This window comes from Hypomesus nipponensis, chromosome 2 (genome assembly GCF_054491055.1).
Source record: "Hypomesus nipponensis isolate SF chromosome 2, ASM5449105v1, whole genome shotgun sequence".
NCBI classification, from domain to species: domain Eukaryota; kingdom Metazoa; phylum Chordata; class Actinopteri; order Osmeriformes; family Osmeridae; genus Hypomesus; species Hypomesus nipponensis.
The window spans coordinates 8,635,891-8,663,012 of NC_140362.1; the positions used below are offsets into that span (position 1 = coordinate 8,635,891).

General features: G+C 39.9%; 1 protein-coding gene across 1 annotated transcript; it reads left to right on the top strand.

Annotated features, from left to right (window-relative positions):
- Positions 1–253: 253 nt before the first annotated feature.
- On the top strand, positions 254–25,639 carry LOC146300663 (CUB and sushi domain-containing protein 3-like). The gene is made up of 12 exons (XM_084704262.1): positions 254–1,119; positions 1,728–1,897; positions 2,116–2,272; positions 10,509–10,700; positions 17,368–17,494; positions 18,216–18,418; positions 18,750–18,941; positions 19,157–19,295; positions 20,295–20,482; positions 20,782–20,976; positions 25,254–25,370; positions 25,521–25,639. Exons 1-12 carry the CDS (start codon positions 894–896, stop codon positions 25,541–25,543), a joined length of 1,929 nt encoding a protein of 642 aa, XP_084560388.1. The 5' UTR covers positions 254–893; the 3' UTR covers positions 25,544–25,639.
- The last annotated feature ends 1,483 nt before the right edge of the window (positions 25,640–27,122 follow it).

The following is a 27,122-nucleotide window of genomic DNA, read 5'->3' on the forward strand; positions in this document are numbered from 1 at the left end:
CCTATTGAGTCACCTCGCCATAGACAGTAAAAGATACGCAGCAAGAAGACACACGAGTAGGCTTGCGCAAATACTGCTGATTTGCTTATTTCCTATTTTCTTGTTTGGTGGAGGCAATCCAGAATTATTGTTGGTGCAATTATAATCAGCCCCCCCCCCCCCCCCTAAAAAAAAACTCTTCAGATCTGCGCGATTCACACAAGTCACCCAAACTGACGTGAAAAAAGTGGGAGGCGCCAAAAAGCGCGCCGTTTGCATCCCTGATTTGTAGGCAATGAGGAAGACCAAATACAATTTCAATTATTTGTCTTTATTTCAGTGCCAACAAGCATTTGGCCGGTTCTGAGTGCATGTCCACGGTGTGTAACATTAGCGATGTAAGGGCAAAGAGTAGCATTATTTTAAAATGCTGTTTTTAAATAAATTACAGATTGTGATGGGAATCGGTAATGTTAACTTAGGTAGGCTATTCATCAGGGAATTAAAGCACATCGAATCGCAGTCTTAAAATCCTCTCCCGGCATATAACTAAGCGAATTACATTTTGTTTAAGATTTGTCGGCTGAAACAGGAAAGCATGTCTGCCAATGCTATCAGGCTCAGAAATTGGGAGGGGATAGGTAGAAACGCAGAGTTTGTCATGGAAAACCTGCTAGCGAGCAGGTTAGGTTCACAGAGTAAGTTACTGGACACTGACCAAAAGTTTTTGTTACCTCTCTTTCTGGAACGGAAAACCCGGAGTAGGCCTATGCCTCTTTTCAGGATTAACCAACTCAAAGTTTTCACCCTAACCCAAACCCGCCACCTGGAATACCCCTGGGGGAGGACTGCCTAAAATGTTGTAAAAGTTCGTAATAGAAAGCTTGAAAGAAACCCCATGATTGTTTTATTGAATGAATCAGGTGCCAAATTCAGCTGTTATTTACCTAGAGTACGACCTGGAACCCTGTGAGGACCCTGGCATGCCAAAGTTCGGCTGGCACTCAGGCACCAGCTTTGGCATCGGCGACTCGTTGGATTTCTCTTGCAATGTGGGCTATCGCCTGCAGGGAGTGACGGAGATGTCATGCTTGGGAGGTGGCCGCCGTATGTGGAGTGCCCCTCTGCCAAGGTGCTTGGGTACGTGGTCACCTGCTTTCATTTATCTATTGGCTCTGTGTTTGGAGAGGTAGCTTATCTCAGGTTATCAGTTGTGTAGATCATACAGTAGAATTGAAGAGCAGGCGAGGCTTAGTTTAGATATTTACTTCATCAACCTTGCATGTTTTGTGAATCTGTTGTTTTAGATCTAAAATAAGCAAATACACTTCTAATTTAAATATAGGCCTACATCAAATGTAAATATACCTTAGCTGTGTGAATCAAATTAACCTGGAGTTAAATACATTTTTGTCAAAGCCTCCCAGTTACAAAGATAAATATCATGTTTAAAGTACCTTACCTTTTGAGAATTTTACAAAGAGTAAGTAAGCTAGCCTGGAGTTGGGTCTTGTAGCTATTCTGATATCTGCCTAAACCATTTTACAACATTTGTAAAATCTAGTTAGCAAATTTAAGTATCTTGGCATTCAAAATAAAATATTGTCAATCTTTAAGTATTCACTTTTGTTCATGAAATATACCAAAAGATAGCTGGTTAATACAAACAGTCATCTTGACATTGTTCTCAAGAGTAACTTGGCCGTTGTCTAGTGTGTTTCTTACTGTCCTGTCCTCTCGTCTTGTAGCGGAGTGTGGCTCGAAGGTCTCTAACAACGAGGGAGTTCTGCTGTCTCCTAACTACCCTTCAGACTATGACAATAGCCATGAGTGTGTGTACAGCATCCAGGTGCAGGCTGGCAAGGGCATTAACATCTCTGCCAGCAACTTTCAATTGGCACAGGGGGATACTCTCAAGGTAAAATATTCACAAACTTTGAGTCAAATTTTACGTCAGTCCCTGCCTACTGAAGGCTTTGTCTTAGACTGTTTGGACTTGATAGCAATTGATTTTGTGATGTGTCAGCTGTTATAATCACAAACTTGTGATTGAGCCTCCCTCTCAGAAATGTGTTCTTCTGTTCTGAATCTCTAACCACTGTGATTCTTCATGTCCTTCTTCATGCTCTGGTCCAGGTATATGATGGAAGGGACAATGCTTCCCCGGCCCTGGGGACCTATACTGGCTCCACAATGCTGGGTCTGGCCCTCACCAGCACTTCCAATCACCTGTGGCTGGAGTTTTACTCCAACCAGGAGCACACCGCAGGCGGATTCAAGCTTATCTACTCTAGTAAGACATTGAAGTCTTTGGGTGTAAAATGTGTTCACGGAAATGCAAAAAGTACTTTTAAATAGGGCTGCCACTAACGACTATTTTTCTTTCGATTAATCTAAACGATTCATTTTTCTCAACAAAAAAAAAGGATTTTTTTTTTTTTTCATAAAAAAAAACAAAACTGTAGGTTTAAACTATCAACTCCAACGTTAATTAAAATATTTAGATAAAGTACATAACATATCCCAACATACACTAACACACACCCCTTTTAAACCACAAATTCCAAGGTGCTGGTTCTGGGCTGGTGCTAATGCCAGTTCGGTAATGATTAGATAGCGATATTCGCCAATTATCTAAGAACCAGGTAGTCTACATTTACCACACTCTAGAGCCGGATTAGGGCTTACGTCTTTAAATCACTTCATACGCCTCCATTGTCCTAGCAAAGCGTCATGGTTACGGTTAACAAGTTAGCTAAATAGCAAGAGCTAACCTAGAGAGCCATCTTATCGACCAACGTAGAATAAACCCCGATTCTAACCTACCTAAACATTTATTCAATGGAAACTCTAAGGTAGCAGGCAGACAACTTTATAGCTTTAATAATGCGTGTATTTAGCAGCTACAGTGACAACATAGATTAAAAAGGCTATCCCTTATAAACATGAATAGACAACACCAGACAACGGTGGTTTTGCCTTTTTTGCGCCTTTATGTTTTCTTTTTAGGTGCTTGTGCATAGCGCAAGTGCTGCTGTGGTAAGCCATTGAAACTTTGCACAGTGTACAAACCACCTTATTGTTTGGTGATAGCGTTAAGTCGAAGTATTCCCATACTTTTGAAGACTCGGGTATTTGAGGACTCGGGTTTCGGAACCAAGTCGGACTCTGCATCTGCCATGATATTTGAGCGTTGACTGGAGCCGACCAATGACTTGAGCCAACAACGACTGACGTCATACAAGCACCAATTACGATGTGATATTGAAGAAGAACACTTGTTATAATGAATTGAAGCGTTTTTTGTATTTTTTATAATAAAAAATTTGTTTTAAAAGATGCGTCGATTTAAAATATTGATGTTGACGCATTTTCAGCGTCGACGAATCGCGGCAGCCCTACTTTTAAATGTCTATTTGTTTATAGGATCCATTAGTTTGACTCTGGTCTGCCATTAATAGATATTTATCAGTATTTTAAAGGATACCTAGAGAGGGTACAATTTCTGGGGAAATTGTAGGGTGTGCTTGCTTGCGTTGGTGCGTTCAAACTGCAGCGACGCGATGCAAGCGACAACATGTTTTCCATTAATTTTCTATGGAGCCAGGCGAATCGCTTGCGTGGTGCATTGTGGGTAGCGACGCGACAGAGTTGAGATTTTCTCAACATTATGCAAATGAGGAGCGATTTTCGCTAGCGATGGCCAACCGCAGTGTTTTCTTGTTTCTCGTAATGTAGCAACCATGGTAAACATTTCCAGCTTTCAGTGTTTAAGATGGAGAAGCTAATCGTCTGTGTGGCTACATATCCAGTCCTGTACGATACGTCCCTGTATTTGTACAAAGACATTAATAAAAAGAATGAGGCCTGGCACAGGTTTACCGACGTTGTCGGTGCTCCTGGTGGGTTTTCTGTACTTTCAAATTCAGTCTCTCTCACAGTACGTAACTTTGTTCTAGCTAGTTACTGTACAGTAGTAGCCCGGCTGGAACTCCCTGGTTGTATCGACAGATTAGCAGAGACTTTGAGTAATATAATAAAAAGTTTTTACTCATGTCAACGTGTATGTTTATGAAACAGTTTTGTATTTTGAGTATAAGTTGTACTTTGATCGATGTTGCGAGTACGTAAACCCAAGTCTGCACAATTGGCCATGAAAACTACAACAGTGATTTTAGAGAACTACATTCTACATAATCATTTTGAAACATCCCCCCAGAGTGATGAACTGTGGGAAGGCGAGCGATGGCAAGCGATTCGCGTCGCTGCAGTGTGAACGCAGGGTTTACAACTGATATTTCTGTATATTTAATATAAAAATGCATAGCCTACTTATTTATAAAGATTACATATATTTAAAAGCATATTTTTTTCTGCTCATTTACAACTCAAAATACTAAGAGTGAAAAGTAGAATGAAATAGTTGTCTTTTCATTTCCCCTGCAAGAGGGAATGGTGATCAGCAACCTCATAGTTGAATCAAAACGAATACATTAGGCAGACCGGTGAGAAAATTGACCTAATCTCTATGACTTAAACGTCATTGTAAGTTTTTCCCTTCTTGTGATATTTTCAGGCATTTAGCCTACTCATATTGCATTCATTCATGAATAAAAAAAACAACTTTTGAAGCTTATTTTAACAACCACGTTACCAGCAGTAGCTATCTCAGATGGAATCGCAATTCAAATAGTACTAGGCTAACTGAAAAAAATGCCCCCAAAAAAACGTAAATAAGCTTGACATTTATTTAGGGTAAAACCACTCATTCATAAACATGTCAGTGGTAGCGATCATTGTCAGTAACAAGGTGCGATTTAGCCCTGCTGTGTGGAGAAGGTGCCCCTGTAAATTGTAGGCTACTACTAGACTGTCTCGGTAGCAATTGCGTTGGTTGAATTCGATTTAACGTTACTTCCGTTGTACGGTCTAGGCTGAAATGAATTATTTTCATGAACAGATTGACAAAGTTTAGGCTGTGGCAATGGAGTTCAGGTTAGTAGTCACTAGTACTGTAAACAGCTGTGGAGATGTTTTTGTTAGCTACAGTAGCCTACTAGACTAGGCTACAGCGTTGCAGTGAGCTACACTGGTTTGAAACCACAGGTAATGATAATTTCACCCACAAATCGTTTACTTGTAATCTAATGTCATAATAAATCCTACAACGAAAATGTATTTGTGAGGAATGTTAATTTTAACGATTGAAAACAGATGCATCATAGACCGCTGTAGTATGTGTTGCCCGTGCAACAGAGGCTAATGTCATGATACTATTGCTTCAGTGAAATAGTAGACTACTGTTTCCGAAAGTAGATGTACTTCCTTAATAATATTAGCTTATATTGTACATTACACATTACAATTGTGTGGCGTTTCTGCAGCCGCCTTGCAGTAAAGCAGTTATCTCCCAGAAGTTAACGAGCTGCAAAACTAAGTTTCTCTAAGTAACGCGAGTTTTCGTGACGTTAGTGGCGTCAGTGACTGTGGCTAGCAAGTTAGCCACCGTTAGCTTCATTTTTCGCCACAAAAACTTAATTTCTACTTAAACCGCGCAACGGAACGTAAATCCCAATACAAGCAACTCAATCGCTACCAAGACGAAACGTTTGACACCTAGGTTGTCTATGTAGTCCAAATATTAACTAAGTTTTAGGGGGGCAAAAAGAGTAATAACTAGAAAAGGCTGTTCCTGCGAAACAGCAGTGAGAATGCTGAAAACCTGAATGGGGATAGCTGAAAAAAAAAAGCTGAAAATTGTGAACATTTTTTGAAAGTTCTAAGCTGAAGCTTCAAAGCATCCGAAAGGTATTTTAAATAGGGGCTGGAGCTGGACGAAGGCATAAAACTACAGAAAAGAGAAGAAAAATGCAAAACAAAAAGTGAAAAAAATCAGAAAGAAGAGAAACAATGCATACAAATGTGAAAATGTACCTGAATATTATTTGCTGGAGTTTTAAAAGGCCTGACATGTATTTTACAAAAGACCTGCAGCAAGTTGAAGGCAGAAAAGTACAGAAAATTAAAAAAAAGTACTGGGAGTTGGAAGATACTGCTGTGAAAGGTATTTTTGAAAGGACCTGGAGCAAGATGAAGGCAGAAAACAGAAGAAAAGAATAAGAAAATGCAAAACAAAAAGGGGAAAATTTCAGAAAGATGAGCTGTAGGAAAATGTGAAAATTTTGCAGAAAACCAGTTGCTGAAGTCTGGGTTGAACGAATTTGAAGGTAAAAGGACAAAACTGGAATTACTTGAACTTGCTGGAAAAAAAGGCAGAATTGATTAAAGGGCTGAAAAAAGTTATAAGTCCTAGCAGAAAAAGTTGAAGGTTTAAAGAAGATGGGAGATGAATTATGTTCATATGTTGTATTATTTTTCAATCCTTATAAAATGAAGTCACCTAAAGATGCTAAATAAATTGAGAAAAGGAAAAAATTAACAGAAATGTAGTTGCTGGAACTCTTTTCAGAGCTGGAAAGTACTTGTGGAAGGACAGTGGAACAGTGAAGAGCGTTGGTCAATCGGATTGGTTGCTTGTTTCTTGTAACGTAGCAACCGTTGGTCATTGGCAACATTTCTAACCCAGAAACTAGGTTTCAGGTTCAAGACGGAGGAGAAACTAATCATGTGTGCCTGCACACCCAGTCCTGTTCAAGGGTTTTTCCTGCATAGAGAAAATGTTGGCGCGCGTGTTTTCCCGAGCGCCAATGACAAATCCCGAGAGCCAAAGGCAAAAAAAAGTCTGCAATAAAAAAAATAAAAAAAATAAGCTGTGTTCATCACAGGTGCAATGCATGTCAGTGAATATGTTCTCAACAGAGTATGTTTCAAGTAGGCTACAGCCGAACACTCGTTCTGTTTTGAGCAATAGTAATCGAGTTGATAAGCGTGTCTTCTTGTCTGATCAATACGCAACTGTGAGGTGAGAATCGACAGCGGCCACTAAACTGTCGTTCTGCTGCGAGGTCCAGCCTGATGTGCACGAATACACCTGTACAAATGCAAATGAAATTTCCACTCAAAATCCTGGCAAAAGTTTGATTTCCGATTTCAAACGCAGCCTCCATTGGTGTTCTTAACCTGCAATGATCATATATAGTGCAGTGTTTCCTCTATGGCAAAATTTCTGCCGCCACGGTATCACAAATCAGGCTGTACAAAATTTTTGGCCGTCTATCAGCAGTGATTGTTAGATTGCATGTCGGAGAATTGCACGGACACGTGCTTCACACCGCAGTTGAGATTGCGTGTGTGCGTCCTTGAGAACTGTAAGTCGTATAACTTATGTTCTAAGTTCATTTAAGCCTGTTATTGTATAAGTCTATAGTTCTTGCAAATTTAAATCAAGTTAACTGGTGATTATTGTTGTTTGTGTTCTTCCCCTGCTAGCTAAATTGCGCATGTCTATAGCGATTGATGCCCTTTTTCAGGTTTGTATTTTAGGTGCATTATTATGCTGAAGTAGTTTTAATGAATGAAAAGTGGTTTTATTGTTAATATTTGCAACAGAATGCTTAGCCTATCAAGATCAAATGACGCAAGCAGTGTACATGCTTCAGAGTGGCCTACCTTAATCAAGAGGCTAGGCTACTGAACTTTTACAATAAGTTGTTATGTCAATTATTAATTGGCAGCATTTATGCCAATTAGAACATACTTTAGGGAATTAATACATTGATTAGAAAACATAAGAAAAAAAAAGAATATATATATATATATTTTTTATTAGCACCGAAGACCCATTTTGACCCAGGAAAAACCCAGTGTTCAGACACTTAATTTAAGATGACATAATAATAATAAATAGTTCAGGGTTGCCGTTGTCGTTGTCCCTGGTGAGTTTTTTATACTAAATAATAAGATCATGCTACATCTAACCAGCGGATCATTTCTTGCAAGTGTGTCAAAAGTGGTATTTATTAACACCGTACTGTAGGCATAACCGGTAGAGAGAGGATAAAATGGAAGATTTCCTACATAAACTACATCTACAGCTTCAAATTGAAAACGGAAAACATTTTTGGATTAAGGACAAGTTCCTTAACCTCTGTTGTCAATATCGCCAATAAAAGTTATACTCTTCAGTTACGAAGCATTTGTTGGTGGGATTAATGCCAGCTGCAGCAAACACTTACCCCAGCCCTGGTTTGTCAGCTATGACTGTCTTGAGCCGATAGTGGAAGAGAAAGTCGAACCGTTTTTAGTTATCGGGCTAGCTCGATTATAAGACAATAACAAACATTTACCTAGCATCCACACCTCAAACAAGTTAACCTAGACGCAAAACTGTACGTCCAATCCAAAAAATAAGGACCCAAGACTCTGCCGAAACCAGTGATATCCTTTATGTGTCTGTGCGGTCAGAAATACAACTCTTGTCAGTTTCCAAAACGTCACCCAATTCTGCTTTCATGGTGCGTGTCTGTTTGGTTGCCACGGCAATGGAGCAGCTGTGCTCGCTAACGAGCTGGGCAGAAAGAAAAACCAACATTTACCTAGCATCCACACCTCAAACAAGTTAACCTAGACGCTAAACTATACGTCCAATCCAAAAAATGCTCTCGCTTCAAGGCTCAAAGCTGAAAATCTGTAAATGTGAGCTCTTTAGTAGTTACATTGGCTGAAAGAGAACACGTTTTCCTACATTTTAAGGTATAACTTGTTTCTGTAAGTTAAACTATATGAACGTCAGAGGAATTTGTTTGTCAATTTAGTTGAATATCAGAAAAAGAGCAGCCAGCAGGGCTGCTCAATCATAACAATCTAGAAGAAGCTAAATGTTTCATTTGCACAAAAACCTTAATTGTTTAAAAAGTATAAAAGTGAGAAATACCAGAAGTCATATCCATCATCTCCTGAAGGAGCTGAACGTTTTGATACCAAAATTGTAGGAATCGGTGAAAGTATGCAGGACTAGTTAAAGGCCAAAAAACGGCGGAAGAACTGAGAAGTTGAAAAGCAATAGTTAAGCATTCTCACAATAATAATATATATGTGAGATAACAATGGTTGTGCCCTTGCCGAAGGCAAAGCACACCCAATTACTTTCATCAGCCAAGCATCAGTCATCATTGCCACCACTGACACATTTGTCTTGCTGTACGTTTCTTTATTTCTCTTTTTGTTTCTTAAGCAGTGTACAATACCTTGTTTGAAATATGAAGGACATGTTTTTTCTGTTTTGTAAGTAAGGCCCCTGTAAAATGAGAGGAATAGATTAGGAACTACCTCATTGGCTTATCTAACTGTACATGAGGTGAATATTTCCAAATTCCCAATCCAAGGTCATTCTGAAGGTCATTTTGCAATACAATTTAATATTCTATAAAGTTATAGAATTTATGCTATTTCTATTCCATCTCTGGTAACGATGGCAACGAGGCAGATTTGTGACCAAGAGCATTGTGAACCTCCAATCGTCACATCTTCCCACCAGTCACCCGACACAAACCATCCTTTAAAATGTCAAATCCTAAGCACCAATGAGCAGGTTAATTTTTGTTTATTTATTTATTCTGAGGTACTTTATAACCATTTCAGCCGCGTAACAGATCTACATAGTACTAAGTGTTAAGTTTCTTTCATTGATTGAAGTAGTTCTGTAATCAAAAGACAAGGATTCTGGTGTCACAAATGCTTGTTCTAATGTTATGCAATGCTTGATACTCTCGGTACCTATTCAAATTTCTGGGAAGATGGTAGTCTTTGTGAGGCTTATATGTGAGGCTTATATTTTAAAATGTGTTTATTAAGTTGTTAGAACTGGAAGTCTTCTCCCTACATGAGACTGACTGATGTGTGTGCACACTAGGGAGGGTAAAAAGAGGGACTAGCTTAAATCTTATCTCAACATGAAATGTGGTCACTCTTTTACCAAAACCTTGGAGGTAATTTTCTAAATGTGTGCAGTAACCGGCATGATTTATCCAGGCCATGACACTTGTAATACTGCCATAACTTATGGGATGGACCCGGGACTGGCTGGGGAAAGAAGGGCATAAATCTGTAGAACTGGGTTTGTGTGGTGGTGGTCACATCGCCTTTCAACTCCATATTTACTACCTTCAAGGAAGAACAAGACAAAGGCCATGGTCAATAATAACTGAGTTCAGAGTTATTGGCACATTTTCTTTTTGTGCTGTGTTTATTTTTCTCTTTTATGTGGCGCCATACTATTTCTGAATCCTGGTAAACTCTAATTATGCTTGCTGGTCAGAAAAAGTGTTTTACTGCCAAGTCATATAATGGTACTTAAATTCAACCCTTGTCTGTGCTCAACCGAAAATTAATTCCATACCTCAATCAATAAGTCTTTACAATGCATATAAATGAGAACTATATCCTGTTGTGGCATTATGACCACTCTCCAACATACCCAGTTACAAAGATGATTTGCAGTTGTTTTGTGTGAAGAGTATTTTTTTTTTTTTAACAGTACTAATAACATGAGCATGTGTGCATCTGTATCAAGAAGTAGTCGTAATACTATGTCACCTGCTGTCTCTCTTTCTTTCTTGTGTGTACTGCAGGTTTCAAGCTCTCTCATTGCGAGGATCCTGGAGTGCCGCAGTTTGGGTTCAAAGTCAGTGACCAGGGTCACTTTGCTGGCAGTGCCATTACATATGGCTGTGACGAAGGCTACACCCTGCATGGGATTGACATACTCAAGTGCATGACTGGAGAAAGAAGGGCATGGGACAACCACCTCCCTTCATGCATAGGTAATCCTTCAACCCCTGTGTGCTGGATGGCATTAGTATGCTAGCCAGGCAGACAGTCAACATCGATGTTCAGTGTTAATTCTGAGGATTGAGTCCAACATGATTTCCACTCAACTGAGCTTTTTGAAAAAGTGCAGCACTTATCCTTTTGTGAGAGTTTACAAATGTCTCTTACGTTTTGTCTAAATAATTGATTATTGAGAATGTTCTCAATGCTTGAAATGTTCTGCAGATCAAATAAGAGGCAAACGCTAAACTCATTTGTGAGACTATTGAGTTTTTACATGGGTTTGACTTGAGTTAAACTTTTAAATATTGTTGTTAGTGTTATTGATCAGTACTTATGTAGTGAAATAGACACACTGGGGATTTACTGAAAAGTTAGAGTGGTACAAAGGGGCTATAAGTAATGTATATTCTACATTGCATTGACTATGTGTATGCAGATATATGAAGTAGGTGTTGTTAGATTCAGTGCATGCTGAGCAAGAGAGAAATAATGAGAAAGTTATTAACTGCAATTTACCTGACTCCAGTAGATGCTATAGAGCTCTGACTCTCTGATGTCTTGCTTAGATGGATTAGGATAAAAAAAAGTATTGATACATTCAGAACGTGAACAGAAATCCTCTGTAAATGCCACCAGGCTTTTTGCTTTTTTATGTATCTCGTATCTCCTCAAAAAGGAGGTGGTCAAGCAACCACCACTGTTCTCTTATACATACCCTGCATACTTGGGATGGAGCTGACCAGTGCACCTTACTAAAAACAGGAGCAGCTTCCGAACATTGGTATTTTTGTTTAGTTAATAAGTACAACCCAGGTAAAAAAATAATATGCTAAGTATACTAAATCTTAGCATACTTGAGTATACTCGTAGAGTGATTAATCATCAGTATACTTCAAGTTATTGAATGATTAGTTAATTTGAAGTGTGCTCGTTTGGAACAACTTATTTTGTACTTAATATATTTAAGTTGTAATTGAATTGTACTAAAGCTATGTCCATATACTTAAAGTGTACTAAGTATACTTTAAGTTGTTCCACTTTAGCACATAAAAGTACACTTAGTACACTTTAAATTGTGCTTTAGTACAATTTAATTACAATTTAAATATATTTAATACAAAATAAGTTGTTCCAAAATAGCACATTTCAAATTAATTAATCATTCAATAACTTCAAGTATACTGATGACTAATCATTCTTCAAGTATACTATAATTAAGTATACTTAACATGGACCTGGACCCCAGAGGGGCATTTCGTCTAAATCAGAGTTCAAACCGCACTGGAGTACAAGTCGCACTTTGCTGCACAATGCAAACATACCATTGTGTAGCCAATGTTGAGTGAAAGTTCTACTCACGATGGCTCACTTGTATATACTTTGCATGTAATGGATAGCTTGGATAGCGATCTAACTAGACAACATTCACAATCAGGGTGAACACTCAAATTATCTAAACTATAGACCATAGCATTACACATCAAAACAAAACTAACACAACAATAGAACTCCAAACAATGCTTATTTAACCAAGCTAATGCCCTTAACTTAGTAGCTTTTCAGCTTGCCGCAGGGCATTCTGGGTACCAAGAGCAATGCACGAGTATAGGCGATCTTACAGTATTGTGTATGGGGCTATTATTGTAGCAAAAGTATTCACGAATGCACAGCAAGATTCACAAATGCACAGCAGATCCACGAATGCACAGCACGATTCACGAATGCACAGCATGATTCACGAATGCACAGCAAGATCCACAAATGTGTACGATCCACAAATGTGTACTATCCACAAATGGTTACCGCGATCCACAAATGCGTACAAGGATCCACAAATGCGCTCTCAGATTTGTGTGTAAAACCTTGTCCAAATATCTAATCACAAAGGCTGGCCTCTCAATTGGCTGTGTTTTTTACACGTGACTGTTGCTACACTTCTGCCGTGGTACAAATCCACAACTCGTGTGCGTGTGCATGTGCGACAATATGTGCCTCGGTAGCTGTAAAGCCTCCATACCACCAGCTGGCGGTATAGTGGTCCAGTGATTTTTAAGGCAACGTGACATTGCTGGGTGGTTCAAGTGGTTCCTTAGACTCGTCGTGGCTGCACTTGGGATGCAAGGCAGACACCTCGAGAGCTTTCGGTAAGTATGTTAGTATGTTTAGGAGTAGGCCTAGGTGTCATAAGTAGCTTTATATTGCCCAGTAAAATACAATATTATCAGTAACACTAGTTATCTGTGAATAAATAACTTTAGCTCCGCTTATGCGTCACCGAGCAAACATCATTGAAGTGGCACTAGCAAGCTAACGCTAGACCAATTAACCAACCTGAAAATGTCTGGGCCGTATATGGTGTGTAGGTAGCTAGGATCGAGTCACGATCAGGAGTGTATCTAGCTTTAAAACTAGTTTGGTGGAAGTTTGTATTTAAAAAAGGCTAATAATTAAGAGTTGTCTTGAGTGTCATCAGCTAGCAAGCTAGGCACATTCAATCATCAGAAAATGTTTTCCTAAGGTACATTTAGACTTTTTCTTTGTTCTCTTTTTAATGCTCTGCACATGTCTGGACATAAGTTAGTAAGTATATGTATTTAAGTGGCCGATCAGGAAACAAATGCAACAGTTGAGAAAGGGATTAAAGGTGACTGGCATTTGGCCACTTCTAACAGATAAGATGTGGTCAACCAACCTGCTTTTCCCTTACGAGAAAGATGCTGAAATCACACCCAAAGTACATGATTTTGTTTAGTACTTAAATAATTGAGATAATTATCCAATCTTTTTTTAAAGACCCCTTCTTGATTACCTACTCTCCAGTTTGTATTCCCATGTATGAGTTGGCTACGTCTTCATTATCATTCTCTGTCTTTCCAGATGATTCTTGCACACATCACCCAGACGTTGATGACGAAGATGTCTCTGTCGAAGTTGTCACTCGGGTCATGGCTTAATTCCGGACTTTTATTGAACCCTAACCCTTACTTCCATCCTTCCTGCCTCTAACCCTCCTTCAATGGCTTTTTGTTTATAAAGTGTGTAAATATAAAGAAGAGTATAGAACAAGTGTCTCACAGGTCTGTCTTTTCAACAGCCTCTTCAGAGCATCTGAGGAATCTGCTGCGGTTCTGGTTCTTTGGTCCATCCACAATCATGATACAGACATGCTACTGTCCCATGTTTCTTTTGTCATGGCTAACTCCCCTGCATAACAGCTAGCTGAAAGATCTCGCATGTGTATGTGTGTGCTTTGGAGTTCTACTCTGTTAGGCTTACCAAATGGCATGTTGTAAAGATAAGCTTGGTGTTGGTTGAGTTCATTTGGTAAGGTTCCCCCATTCTGTAGGCAAGGAATGCTGAACACATTATCACTTTATACAGAATAAAGGGTTATATCTAATTTCTCTTAACAGTTTCAAGCTCACTAAGTTTTGCTATTAATAGTTTATTAGATACACACACAAATTGTACATAAGACATCCTCGCTATTACGGTCCCCTTCGTCTCAAGGCTGGAGAGCCTAACATTAAGCGGATATGACACTATTCAGGTGCGTGGAGCACTAAACGGGAGGAGACGGAGCTTAAAGATGTACTTCAATGCAAACACAAAAGCTTATAAAAATTATAACAATTGCCACACATCTTCAGCGGCCAAAACTAAGCTTCAGCAGAGGTGGCAACTGGGTCTATTGATATTTTTAGATGATCCATTTCCAGTTCATCCAGACAATTCTCAAGGACTGGTACATGGACACCAGGCCTCTGGTCAGCATTATTGTCATTGGACTCCCAGTCAATCTCTGGTATGTGCAACTCCTATAGAAACATAACTTAAGATGTTAACATTTGGATTTGCATCCGACTGTAAAGTCATGCATAATCATGACAGGATGGCCCACTTTATTAACTGACATTAAGAGCCTTAAGTGGAGGAGTTATTGTATAATGTCAAACAGACTCATTCAATACCATACTGTCGTAAGAAGCACGTGGTTACTGTACTTTCAAGACAAATGGATGCAAGCTACTGTAGAGAGCCTTGAATTAACAGTACAGCTAGCCTAGCGGGATTAAGAGGCACTTTTAGTTGTTCGGCCACTTAAATACATATACTTACTAACTTATGTCCAGACATGTGCAGAGCATTAAAAAGAGAACAAAGAAAAAGTCTAAATGTACATTAGGAAAACATTTTCTGATGATTGAATGTGCCTAGCTTGCTAGCTGATGACACTCAAGACAAATCTTAATTATTAGCCTTTTTTAAATACAAACTTCCACCAAACTAGTTTTAAAGCTAGATAGACTCCTGATCGTGACTCGATCCTAGCTACCTACACGGCCCAGACATTTTCAGGTTGGTTAATTGGTCTAGCGTTAGCTTGCTAGTGCCACTTCAATGATGTTTGCTCGGTGACGCATAAGCGGAGCTAAAGTTATTTATTCACAGATAACTAGTGTTACTAATAATATTGTATTTTACTGGGCAATATAAGGCTACTTATGACCCCTAGGCCTACTACTAAACTTAAAAATATACTTACCGAAAGCTCTCGAGGTGTCTGCCTTGCATCCCAAGTACAGCCACGACGAGTCTAAGGAACCACTTGAACCACCCAGCAATGTCATGTTGCCTTAAAAATCACTGGACCACTATACCGCCAGCTGGTGGTATGGAGGCTTTACAGCTACCGAGGCACATATCGTCGCACATGCACACGCGCACGAGTTGTGGATTTGTACCACGGCAGAAGTGTAGCAAAAGTCACGTGTAAAAAACACAGCCAATTGAGAGGCCAGCCTTTGTGATTACATATTTGGACAAGGTTTTACACATACACAAATCTGAGAGCACATTTGTGGATCCTTGTACGCATTTGTGGATAGTACACATTTGTGGATAGTACACATTTGTGGATCTTGCTGTGCATTCGTGAATCGTGCTGTGCCTTTGTGGATCGTGCTGTGCATTCGTGAATCGTGCTGTGCATTCGTGGATCTGCTGTGCATTTGTGAATCTTGTGTGCATTCGTGGATCGTGCTGTGCATTTGTGAATACTTTTGCTACAATAATAGCCCCATAATTGTGTAACACACTTCGGTTGTGGATACTTGTATCTCCAGAAATAAAGCCAAGTCACTCATTTAGTGGCAGAATCCATTGTTATGTCTACAAAATTATTTTTGTATAAGTTTAGTTAGCTACCTTGCAAATCATGAGAATAGCCTATTGTAGCAGACCTTTCTATGTGACAAAGGACAAGGGTGTTTTGTCCCTCGGGAGTTGCTTTAGGCTTGGTGCTGAAACCATTAGTTTACGTGAAATCAGTGAGGGCTGTTCGAATGGCTATGTCAAGAAGAGCAGTGGTAAAATACAAGTTTTGAAAAGATACCGCGTCCGTGTCTCATGGTCCACACGATCATATACAATTACATTTAAAACAAGCTTAAAAAGAGCTTGTTTACACTACCAAAGTTGAATTAGTAATGTTAGCGATGCTAGCGTTAGCTTGCTAGCTAGCCTATAACATTTCACTTGGTCTTGCAGCTGTTTGATTAATTGAAATTATTATGAAATGTTATGTTCTACTAGCCATTTGCCTACTTTAGCAAGTCACTGTATTTCCAAGCCTTGATAGTGCAACTGAGACGATACAGAAAATAATTCCTCAAGTAATAAGCCCCCGTTCAAGTGTTGAGCATTAAATAGAGATCTTAAAAGAAGCCACTTTTTTGTTCTAAAACCGGACTATAAGCCGCTTCGAAATAGAAGCCGTACAAGCACAAGAAAACTGTGAAAAAAAAGAACAAAAAAAGAGGTACTTTACTCTACTACACACTACAGTACAGCAAATGTATACCAGTACACTGAAGGCTGAATTGATGAAGGGACTTCGAAAGTAACTTAAAATATCCTAACATTTCAGCATGTTAAAATGTTTATTTTTAAAGTAAGCTTTAAGTGCATTGTTACAAAGATAATTTTTAGCATGCATTTTAAAATATACAAATAATATGTTTAAACAAGTATAGTTTTTTATAATATATTTACAAAGTGTACTGAAGTACAATTTTCTAAAGTGTGTTCAACGTATTAACGTTAAAATTGGTAAAAGCATGATGGTAGTATACTTTTTATACACTCACAGATAGTACACTTTTTCTTAGTATATTTAAAATGTACTATTGAAAATGTGAATATGCTTGAAATACTCTTAAGTTTACTTTTTTTCACCTGGGAAGGCAGGGTCAAAGAGGTAATTAGATAATAGTAAGGCACATTGTAATTTAAAGATGCCAACCAAGAGTAAGATATATTTGTTCTCTGGTCTCCCCCTTCATAACCTAATTCTGTTTTCCTGGCAAACAGCAAATGTTTACTCCTCGACAGGTCTGCAAACCCCTTTGAAAACCGAGATTTGTTAAAACGTTTGTTAACCGAGACCGTAGGTCGAGGTGTGTGTTTGTGTTTGTGTGTGTGTTTGTTACTACCTATTTTACATTGTAAAATAGGTAAATTTGTTAAACTAAACCACAATATGGTCTTATCTACAGTTTGTTTTCAGTATATTTGTCCTCTATTCTATTGTTTATTTTGAAGTTTTATTTTAGTTTACATGGCTGTGTGCATGTATTGCCTGTGTTCTCTGTGCAGCAGAGTGTGGTGGTCGATATGTAGGTCAGCCAACAGGCCGTATACTGTCACCAGGATATCCCTTCCCCTACGATAACAACCTCCGCTGTACCTGGACTATCCGAGTCAACTCTGGCAACATTGTCAGGTACCTACCATGGAGAGAAATTAAGAGAAATACAGTGTTAAAGGTCACATGATATGCTGTTTTTGGATGCTTTTATATAGGCCTTAATGGTCCCCTAATACTGTATCTGAAGTCTCTTTGCCGAAATTCAGCCTTGGTGCATAATTACAGCCACTACGAGTAGTCCCACAATGAGCTTTCCTCAAGACACGCTGTTTCTGTGTCTGTTGCTTTAAATGCTAATGAGGAGGAGAGAGGGCACCATGCGCTAATGTTTACAATGGATGTATGTATGGGTTGGTGGTATATGTTATTACGAATTATTGCGGGGGGGGGGTCAGGGGTAAGTGGATGTGCTAAAGGGGCAGTTGAATGATGTGATTATCAATTTTAACATCCATTTACTCCTGGAAATCTGAACCTCCCTCATAGTAAGTGTAAGTATACTTGTGTTACAACTTTTTTACCTCTAAACGATAATGAAGTACAACAACATAGCAGTTCCTATGTGGTTACAATGTTACTATAGGTATTGCTATGTAAGTTATAGATTCATGATAGTAAATGGTTAAAAACGTGTTATTGAATCCCTCTCAACTGTTTATATTATTAGACCTTTCTGTGGTTTCCTAATTAACTTAACATTTTAAAGAGAGCTTATGGACATGTGGAATGCTACTTTATTTAGCTGAGGCAAAATGTCCTTCTTCCAACCTTAATGGGCTCCATGTTGTAATCCCAGTCTCCAGTTCTTGGCCTTTGACACAGAGGCATCACACGACATCCTGAAGGTGTGGGACGGTCCACCTGAGAATGAGATGTCCCTGAAGGAGGTGAGCGGTTCTTTACTCCCTGATGGCATCCACTCTACCCTCAACCTCATCACAATCCAGTTTGAGACTGACTTCTACATCACAAAGTCCGGCTTTGCCATCGACTTCTCAAGTGAGTCTTTGTTTTGTTTTTAAGAATGTAGCGTGATTTGTTTGTTGGTAAAAATATTTTTGGTTTGGCTGAAATTTGATGAATTGTTTTTAATTAGCTGGGACAGTTTTCCATGCATTTTTATTTCCACCAGTGTAAATTTTCAGTTTTCACCTTGCATAAGCCTTTGGTTAGTTACAGACACATTGTCGTTGTACCTCCAGTAAAGGATGTCCTGACTGTGATATTCCTTATTTCATATGTCGGTCGGGCTCTCCCATGACAGTTTTTCAGGCAGGTACAGACAAACTGAGATTGTATGAAGTCGTCTCTGTCCCCTGCTTGCTGACAGGTTCAGTGCCAACAGCCTGCAGGGATCCTGGGATGCCTATGAATGGCAGCCGCAATGGGGAAGGGCACGAGCCAGGCGACACAGTGACATTCTCTTGTGATCCTGGATACGAGCTGCAGGGGGAAAGCAAAATAACCTGCATCCAAGTGGAAAATAGATACTACTGGCAGCCCAGCCCTCCCAGCTGCATCGGTAGGATCCAATGAAAAGGGTGCTGTAGACATACTGTGGTAGTTTTCTCTGTCCTTACTTACGTTTGATGAAGAGGTAAGGCATTCAAACTGAAATGAACTGGCCTAGCTTCAAATCAGATTCAGGGAGAGTTAGTTAACTATTTTGATGGGTTAATGTATGTAATGGAATATTGTAAGGTGAGGAATATTGATGAAACAATTTTGTCTTTCTAGCTCCTTGCGGTGGAAATGTAACAGCATCCTCAGGGTTCATCTTATCTCCAAACTTCCCCCTTCCCTACCCTCACAGCAAAGACTGTGATTGGCTCATCACTGTCCACTCAGACTGTGTCATATCACTGGCATTCATCAGGTAATGCTGATCTTAGACTACATATATATATATATATATCCCCCTATTAGTCTCTGACGGACTTTTGAGATTGTATTGTCATACTGTAGCCCAGTGGTTCCCAACCCTGGTCCCCCTGTCCTGCATGTTTTAGATCAGTGGTTCTCAACCCTGTCCTCAGGGACCCCCTGTCCTGCTTGTTTTAGATGTTTCCCTGTTCCAACACACCTGATTCAAATGCATGTTCGTTACCAGGCTTCAACAGAGCTAGATTACGACCCTTTTATTTGAATCAGGTGTGTGGAAAATCTGGTGGAAATCTGTTTGTGTGTGGTGTGCTGTCTTTGTCAAATCCTGGCAAACCACAGACTGTAGGAACAAAACGGCTAAATCTAGGATTTTTTGTCTTCATGTGTGTGGTCTCTCACAGTTTGAAGATCTTATAAGATCAAAAAAATCATTTAGTGTGTCCCCAGCATAAGCTGCATGGGATATTTTGTAGTGTAGACTTTTGGAGACAGAGAATAAGGAGAAATGCAAATACAGGAGTTCTTATTTCCAAACCTTGTCCTTCATAACAAACAACTTGAGTTAGCACAAAATGACATCCTCTCGTGGGAATACAAAAGGAATGGAGGGAAGTTATGATTTGAAATAACTGCTGTCTTTATTCAACTCAAATGCAATTTTCTAAAATCCATTTACATTTTGTCATAAACCTCGCCTCATTACTTTGAAAAAAAATGCTTCCTTCTCACGATGGAATAGGATTTGAGATACAGGACAACAATATAAAGTGTTTTCTCCCAACATGTTACTGGCGTCTGTGATGGTTACGTCTACCACAATGTCACTAAGATTCAACACTGTCTTTCTTAGGGTTAGGGTTAGACCCTTAATCAGCGTTTGCAAGAGACTGAACTGACTAATTTTGCTGGAATTTAAAAGTCTCACAAATGCAGTGTGTCTAACATTCAGATGTTCATGATTTGTTTTAATATCCTGTGTTTCCACTTCCAGTTTCAGTATTGAGCCTAATTATGACTTCCTGTATATCTACGATGGGCCGGATAGCAACAGCCACCTGATCGGCAGTTTCCAGGACAGCAAATTGCCTGAGAAAATCGAGAGTACATCCAACTTTATATATCTGGCCTTTCGCAGTGATGGCTCTGTTAGCTACATTGGCTTTCACATGGAATACAAAGGTACTGAGGGAATGGCCATTTTTCATAATGTTGAGAACATACATTGTGATAAATTCACACTAAACTAGCTGTGTGTATCCTCTGATCTGGATATTAAACTGAGAGAAACACTATAGATCTACAGTACATTTATACAGTTATGAGTTTCCATCTTCTCAACACAAGTTGTTTTAATAACACGATCAAACACCACACTACCTTTTTTCTGCACAAATCATTACATTGCCTTGTAAGTTGTCCTGATAGGAAATTTCCCTCTTTGACATTGATTCATTTGAAATCCTTTGTTCTCCTGGCAGCCAAGCTACGGGAGGCTTGCTTTGATCCCGGGAGTGTGATGAATGGGACCAAATTGGGGAGTGACTACAAGATGGGATCCATGGTGACTTTTCACTGTGAGGCTGGTTACTTGTTGCAGGGATATTCCACCCTCACTTGCATTATGGGAAACAGCAAGAGACCAGAGTGGGACAGAGCCAAGCCCATCTGCCAAGGTAAACCGGCCACACATTACTTCTCGATGATTGCTTATCACTAATGCAGGCCGTATTTGAGCTGCTGCCCCTAAAAAAGTAGTCTAGGTGTGAATAAGGCCACCATGAGATCATCGACTCAGTGTACAGAAATGTGTTTGAGTTCTGCTTAGTGCAAGTTCAGTCAGGCTAGACCGATCCCTGCACTCGGGCATACTCGATAATGTTTCTCTACTTACTCCCCCCGCTAAGAACGTTCTTCTTTCCCTCTTTCACTTGTCGGCTGTCATCTGGGTTTCAGTTCGATTAGCACTCCCGTCTATCAATTAATGCTGTTCCTCGTAGCAGCACAATGATCCCATGCCTTTAAATACGATTCTCTCCCTGTTTAGTTTGTCCATGCTATCAAGTACGTGATAGCTGTTGTGTTGGCTGCTGTGGCCTTACATCCCTGTCGGGGCTGACATTTCTCCCCGTTTGAGGTCGCACATCCTGCAAGGCAGGAATATAAATGTAATCCGGCTGATCCTCCATTCTCCTGAGAACAACGCAAGCGTCTCCACCAGCAATCAATTCAGCGCTGTTCTTAGATCAGCTGACCCAAGGCTGGCAAGGGATCTGTCCATGGGAGAGTTCGTAGTGGCCTTCGGGATTTTCCGCAAGGTGGTGTGCTCCGTTTTCCCTCAAAGAAGGAAGGAATTGGACGGGTATTTGGCTCTCATAGGCGATCTCAACTTGCGCTATGGTAAAAACATATTCTACCAGTATCTCAAAGGGTTCTCCAGCAAGGCTGCTCTTCACGTCTCCTGATCCAACGTGCTACTGGACTGGTCCGTGCTGGACACCGAGCTCCTGATTATTCTGGTCGGGGGCTCCCAGGCCGTGTCGTGCAGCACATGCGGTGACCTGGGGCATCCTGCTTCTCTCTGCCCGTTGGTGCCGTTTCGGCCGGGGGATCCCTGGCTTTACCCTCATACTCCTCGAGGGCTTAGTGCCATTTGGAGGGAGGATGAGCCTATCACAATGATCTTGTGCCTTTAAATGCGATTCTCTCCTTGTTTAGTTTGTCCATGCTATCAAGTGCACGACCCTCCACCTCCCGTCGCCACCTTGTCTCTGTTCTTCGACTCCTCTGGCTCCTCTGTCTCTGGACTCCGTGGGAGATTCTTCTTCGGATGTTGGGCAGGCACCCTTTGATCATAATTCCCCATGGGGTCTAAGCTCCAAACACTTGTAGTACATTTCATTCTGTAAATAAACATAATTTTACTCATCCCAGGGGCCTGTACTATGAATCAAGATTTGGTGTTAGCGAGGTAACTTCAGGTTCAACCCAGGGTTTTCTGTACTACGACGGTGGATCACTTGTTACCGGGGTAGATCGCCATGGTAACACATGCTGAATGGCTAACCTGGTCGGGAGCAGGTTAAGTTGGAGATCAGAGTTCAACGGGTATAAAAACCCCGCCCACTAACTCATTCTTGACGATAATGTCGTCACCGTTCATAGAAGTTCCTGTGGAGCTTGGTACGCGGATAGTCAGAGGTGCGCTCAGAAGAAATTTGGAGACTGACAAAACCCTTTCGCATTCCCTCGAGTATTTTCCTGAAAGATATAGGTTCTTAGCAGAGGGAATTACGTATATTGCCAGCTTCTTGAGCCGTATGTTGCCAATGCGACACATTGAAGCTGTGCACTCAGTCTCACAGACTGTATGCTTAGCGTTTCATTATTTTGCTATGGGTACTTTTATAGTGTGGGTGATGCAGAGAACCTGAGCAAGAACTCAGTCTGCCGCGCAATTTGCAACGGATTTTCTTTAATGGCTGTTACCACCATATTCTGATTAATGTAGTGATGAAAAAGAGATTTCCAAAGTGCCCTTTGTAAAAACTTTGACTCTAATATGTTGACAAAATGTACAAGGTTTTTCACTCAATGTTCTGATTTCCGTTCTGGAAATGTATGCAAATAATATTATATTTTACAGATCATTTGCTCATTTAAACATACATTTACAGGAAACTAGTAATGAAAACAATATTTGACAATTTTTCAAAAATAATAAATAGGACATTGAAAGAGATAAGTGGTGAAACCTCCCAGAAAAGATTCAAAAGGCACAACAAGAAAGCCACAAAAAGGTATTACAAAGACCAAAACAAAAAAACAAAGTTTAACAATTACATCCTCATGTGTTCTCCCTTCCCTAGGAACACAGATATGTCACAAATATGTCAGTGTAACCAAGTTTAGTGTCATTCATTCAGTCAATTACTATCTCTTCTCATATTCCAGTTTTTCTGTCTCCAGCCTTGTTTTTTTATTAAAAGCCTCTTATAATCGAGCTCCAGGTTTTTTTTTATACAGGGCCCCTCACATTGTCTGCTCCAACCTGAAACAAAAGAACATTGTCCCTTTCCAAGGCACACTTGGTCAAAGTTGAAGGTGTCCATTTGACTATTACAAGGTTCATTGCTTATAGCTTGTGTCTTTGTCTTGGCTTTGAAGTGGAGGCCCTAGGCTCAGGGGGAGGAAGATATTCCTATTCCTGCTGAGTTTTACACCATAGCATTTTAATCAATTGAGTCATATTTGAAATGAGCACTTTAAGGACTTGTGTCTTGTGTTGAGACCACCACCATTAGTAAGTCACCACAGACACTTCAATTACAGCCACACATTCACACACTCTCGCCATCTGTGTTGCAAGTGGTAAACACAACTCAAAAGTGTACCCCCAAAATTAGCAGGCAGACAGAGATCATCTTGGACCTCCACTTGAGAAAGTAAATGGTATATTGGATCAATTTTCAGCAACCACATATGGCATACATACTGGCGTATGACTATGACTATTCGTTTCACTGTTACGTCTGTATGGCACAGTGGGACAACAGTCACTGCAGAGAACAGTAATACATTTCACTCCTACAATATTCATAAATAATTGTTGAATGAACATGGTCACATTACTTGATTACTTGAAACACACATATACCTGGGCTTCCAACCTGCTGCCACCAGGGTCTGAAGAAATTCCCCCTTCCACTCCTTCCATCATGGGGTGACCCTGATAGATATCCTAAAAAAGGGACTAGTTCAGGCAATTCAGCCTTGTACTTGTTGGCCTTAAAATATGTACAAGTATTGGCTTACCGTTTTGAATTATGGTTTAATTTTTTATTTGCTCCCACAATAGTTTGCCACTGCAGGGTTGCAACTAAAATAACACACCAACAAAGGTTTAACGTTGTGGAATGCACACGTGTAATTATGATCGCATCTTCAATAAGTCATGTAGCTTACGCATTTACAGCGTCTGCTATTTTCTGCCAGATTGGCAGCAGCGACTTTGTTGAATTTTGCCTATATCATATGTCGGAATTTCTGATATGCTTGTATTCCAATATTTCACGCAGGAGGAGTAGACAAAGTAGCAAACTGCTTATCGTGATTGTGATTGTTAGGCTTCGCGTAGCCGGGTAACTGAAAGTAATCCAGAGCATGTTGATCTTGCTTCGTAGTACAGGCCCCAGGTCTCTCCTGGTTTAAATTATTTTAGCATTGTGTCTTGCCACACATAGTAGTAGCATCACACAGGGAAAAAAGCAGAAAGACACATTTAGTATGTTTTGAAGCACCAAACCATGCGTGTTGCTTGGGCTGCTGGGAATGTCAGTTGACTCATATTGCAACTGACTGCCAATGAGTGATTTGGCTGAACTCAACCAGGGTAACCCCTGTTTTGCCTGTGCCACATGTTACGTCAAAACATGCCTTCTGCTTTGCAACAATGAGACCTGGATGAATTCCCTAATCCTTCCTCACTCTGTATGAATCTCTCAGTTCTGTTCCTGCTTTTGCTGGTGACATGTGCATTGTGTCCCTGCATTTGGCCCAAGCAGCTGCTGACAGCTTTACTCTGATAAAATGAGATTGTGTTTGTTTACAGTACAGCTCCAGCCACCTGCTGGCTAGGAGCGTGAGGTGCAAGAGGCGACTGCATTAGGGGCCTAGTAGCAAATTAGCCGCATCATTCCTCTGTTCTACCAGACTTTCTTCAGTTTCTTTTGCAAATGGCTGACAAGTTACCTCGTAAATGTCTAATTTAGAATAGGCTCACAAAAATAACATCAGTCAGCAGTTAAGTGGGTAATATTTTCTGTTTAGTTTTTTTTACCTATGCTGTTAATGCCAGGTACTGTAGAATGGATTTGCTGATGTGTTGTGCTGTTGTGTTTCCACAGGTATTGTAACATGGATTCAGTTGTGATTTTTCTGTCTGCTTTTGCAGCACCATGTGGGGGTCGCTCTACAGGATCAGAGGGGACTGTGCTGTCTCCAAACTACCCACATAATTATACTCATGGTCAGACCTGTCGCTACGATATCTTTGTCCCCGGGGACTACGGTAAGCATTTTCATTTCCCTACTCAATGATTTTCACTATATTGCAGAATCTGGATATACTGTACATAGATGCCACTCAGCAACACTTATGCTGTTTAAGTATATTGTGCATTAGGGGTATAACATTATACATTTGGGTGTGGGTTTTTAGCAAGGGGGAGAAAGGAAGGCTGAGCTGGAGTCATCAAGGATTGACTGACTAACTTACCAAGATGGGAAAATAGACATTTTGCTTTATTCTGTAGAAAAAAATGTATCTCTCCCACTGAGAATGCATTCAATAAATATGAATTCATACAACAAGGTTTCCTCCCTTGAAATGTCAAGTTAAATGCTTCTCTCTTTTATTTATCATGCAAACCCTATGGTACAACCTTAGGTTCATAGTGTACACCACTTCTCACTGTCAAACAGCATGCACTGCTGGAGTCTAAATGAAGTCATACTGTAATCAAATCAAATCAAATCAAATTTATTTGTATAGCTTACACGCAAGCATGCTTTTTACAGCAGCATTTTGTACCCGCTGTAAATTTTTCAAGTAGGTAATTTTCAAACAGGTAGAGTAGGTAATAAAGCTTAATACTTCTTGGAATTACCTGCCTCTTTTCCAAGCCTTACATTCCAGTTGTAACACAACCTAAGATGGAACGACTGTGATGTTGAGAAGCGTGAAACAATACAAGGCCAGTGCATTTGACATTAAAAATACTCAGTAGGTAATGGAGAAAAAGGTCCAACAAAACCTTGCTTAGGAGTAAACAGAGCAAGCAAGTTCTCTCTTCATACAGCAATAATATGCATAATTCAGTAGTGGATCTTAGGAGTGATAGGACATCTCCTTAATGGAAATATACCACAGAAGTCTTGAGCCATGTTTTCTCAGAGAGGGATTTTTTCCCTATAAAACCCCACTCTTTGGATAGATGAATTAATCCCGGTTTGACAGTCCTGCTTGGCAGCTCAGATGTACTCCTTTATCCACCTGTCTAGGAGTCCAGTGCTCCACAGGTTTTACCATAAATATTTCACTGAACGTTGGCACTGCTTAAGTGCAGGAAAAGTGCTTAATGGTATGTGGGTGGCCTGGAAGTAACACCCCTGGGACTTGAGAATGACATTCACAGAAATATGTAGTGTAAGACATGGATACACTATGTAGTGAAGCTACAATATAATATAATATTTAAGACCTTGAACATAACTGAACATAAGTCCATGAATCAGAAACAGAAAGGCCATACATATTTTATTATACGCCATGAAAGTTTGCACAGACAAGGGCTGGGTTTCCCAGATTAGTTAAGAAGCTCTTAACTCTAAGAGCTTCTTAGGAGTGTTCTAAGAGTGTTCTAAAGCGTTCTTAGAACGCTCCTAAGAAGCTCTGAGCATTTTTTTTTCTTTAATACAAAACATAACAAGACAAATACCTACTGACATGTTAAGGAGCAACAATACAAGACAATTTACAAAAAACACAACAAGGGATGGGGGAGGGGTGCAAGGATGACACATTTAAGCATTGCCAATACATTGGTTACTCTGGAAATGGAACAGAAGAGCCACTCGCAAATTAATTCACATAAAGATATAGATAAATATATTTCATTAATGCATGTTAAAGAGTTATAAATTGCACCGAAGGATATGCCAGAATTAACTGTCAGAATCGTTAGCACCTATGAGTACCCCAACAGTGATGCCGCTCGCTCCATGCTCAGCAAGTCCCTATAATCCACCAACCATGATTGTT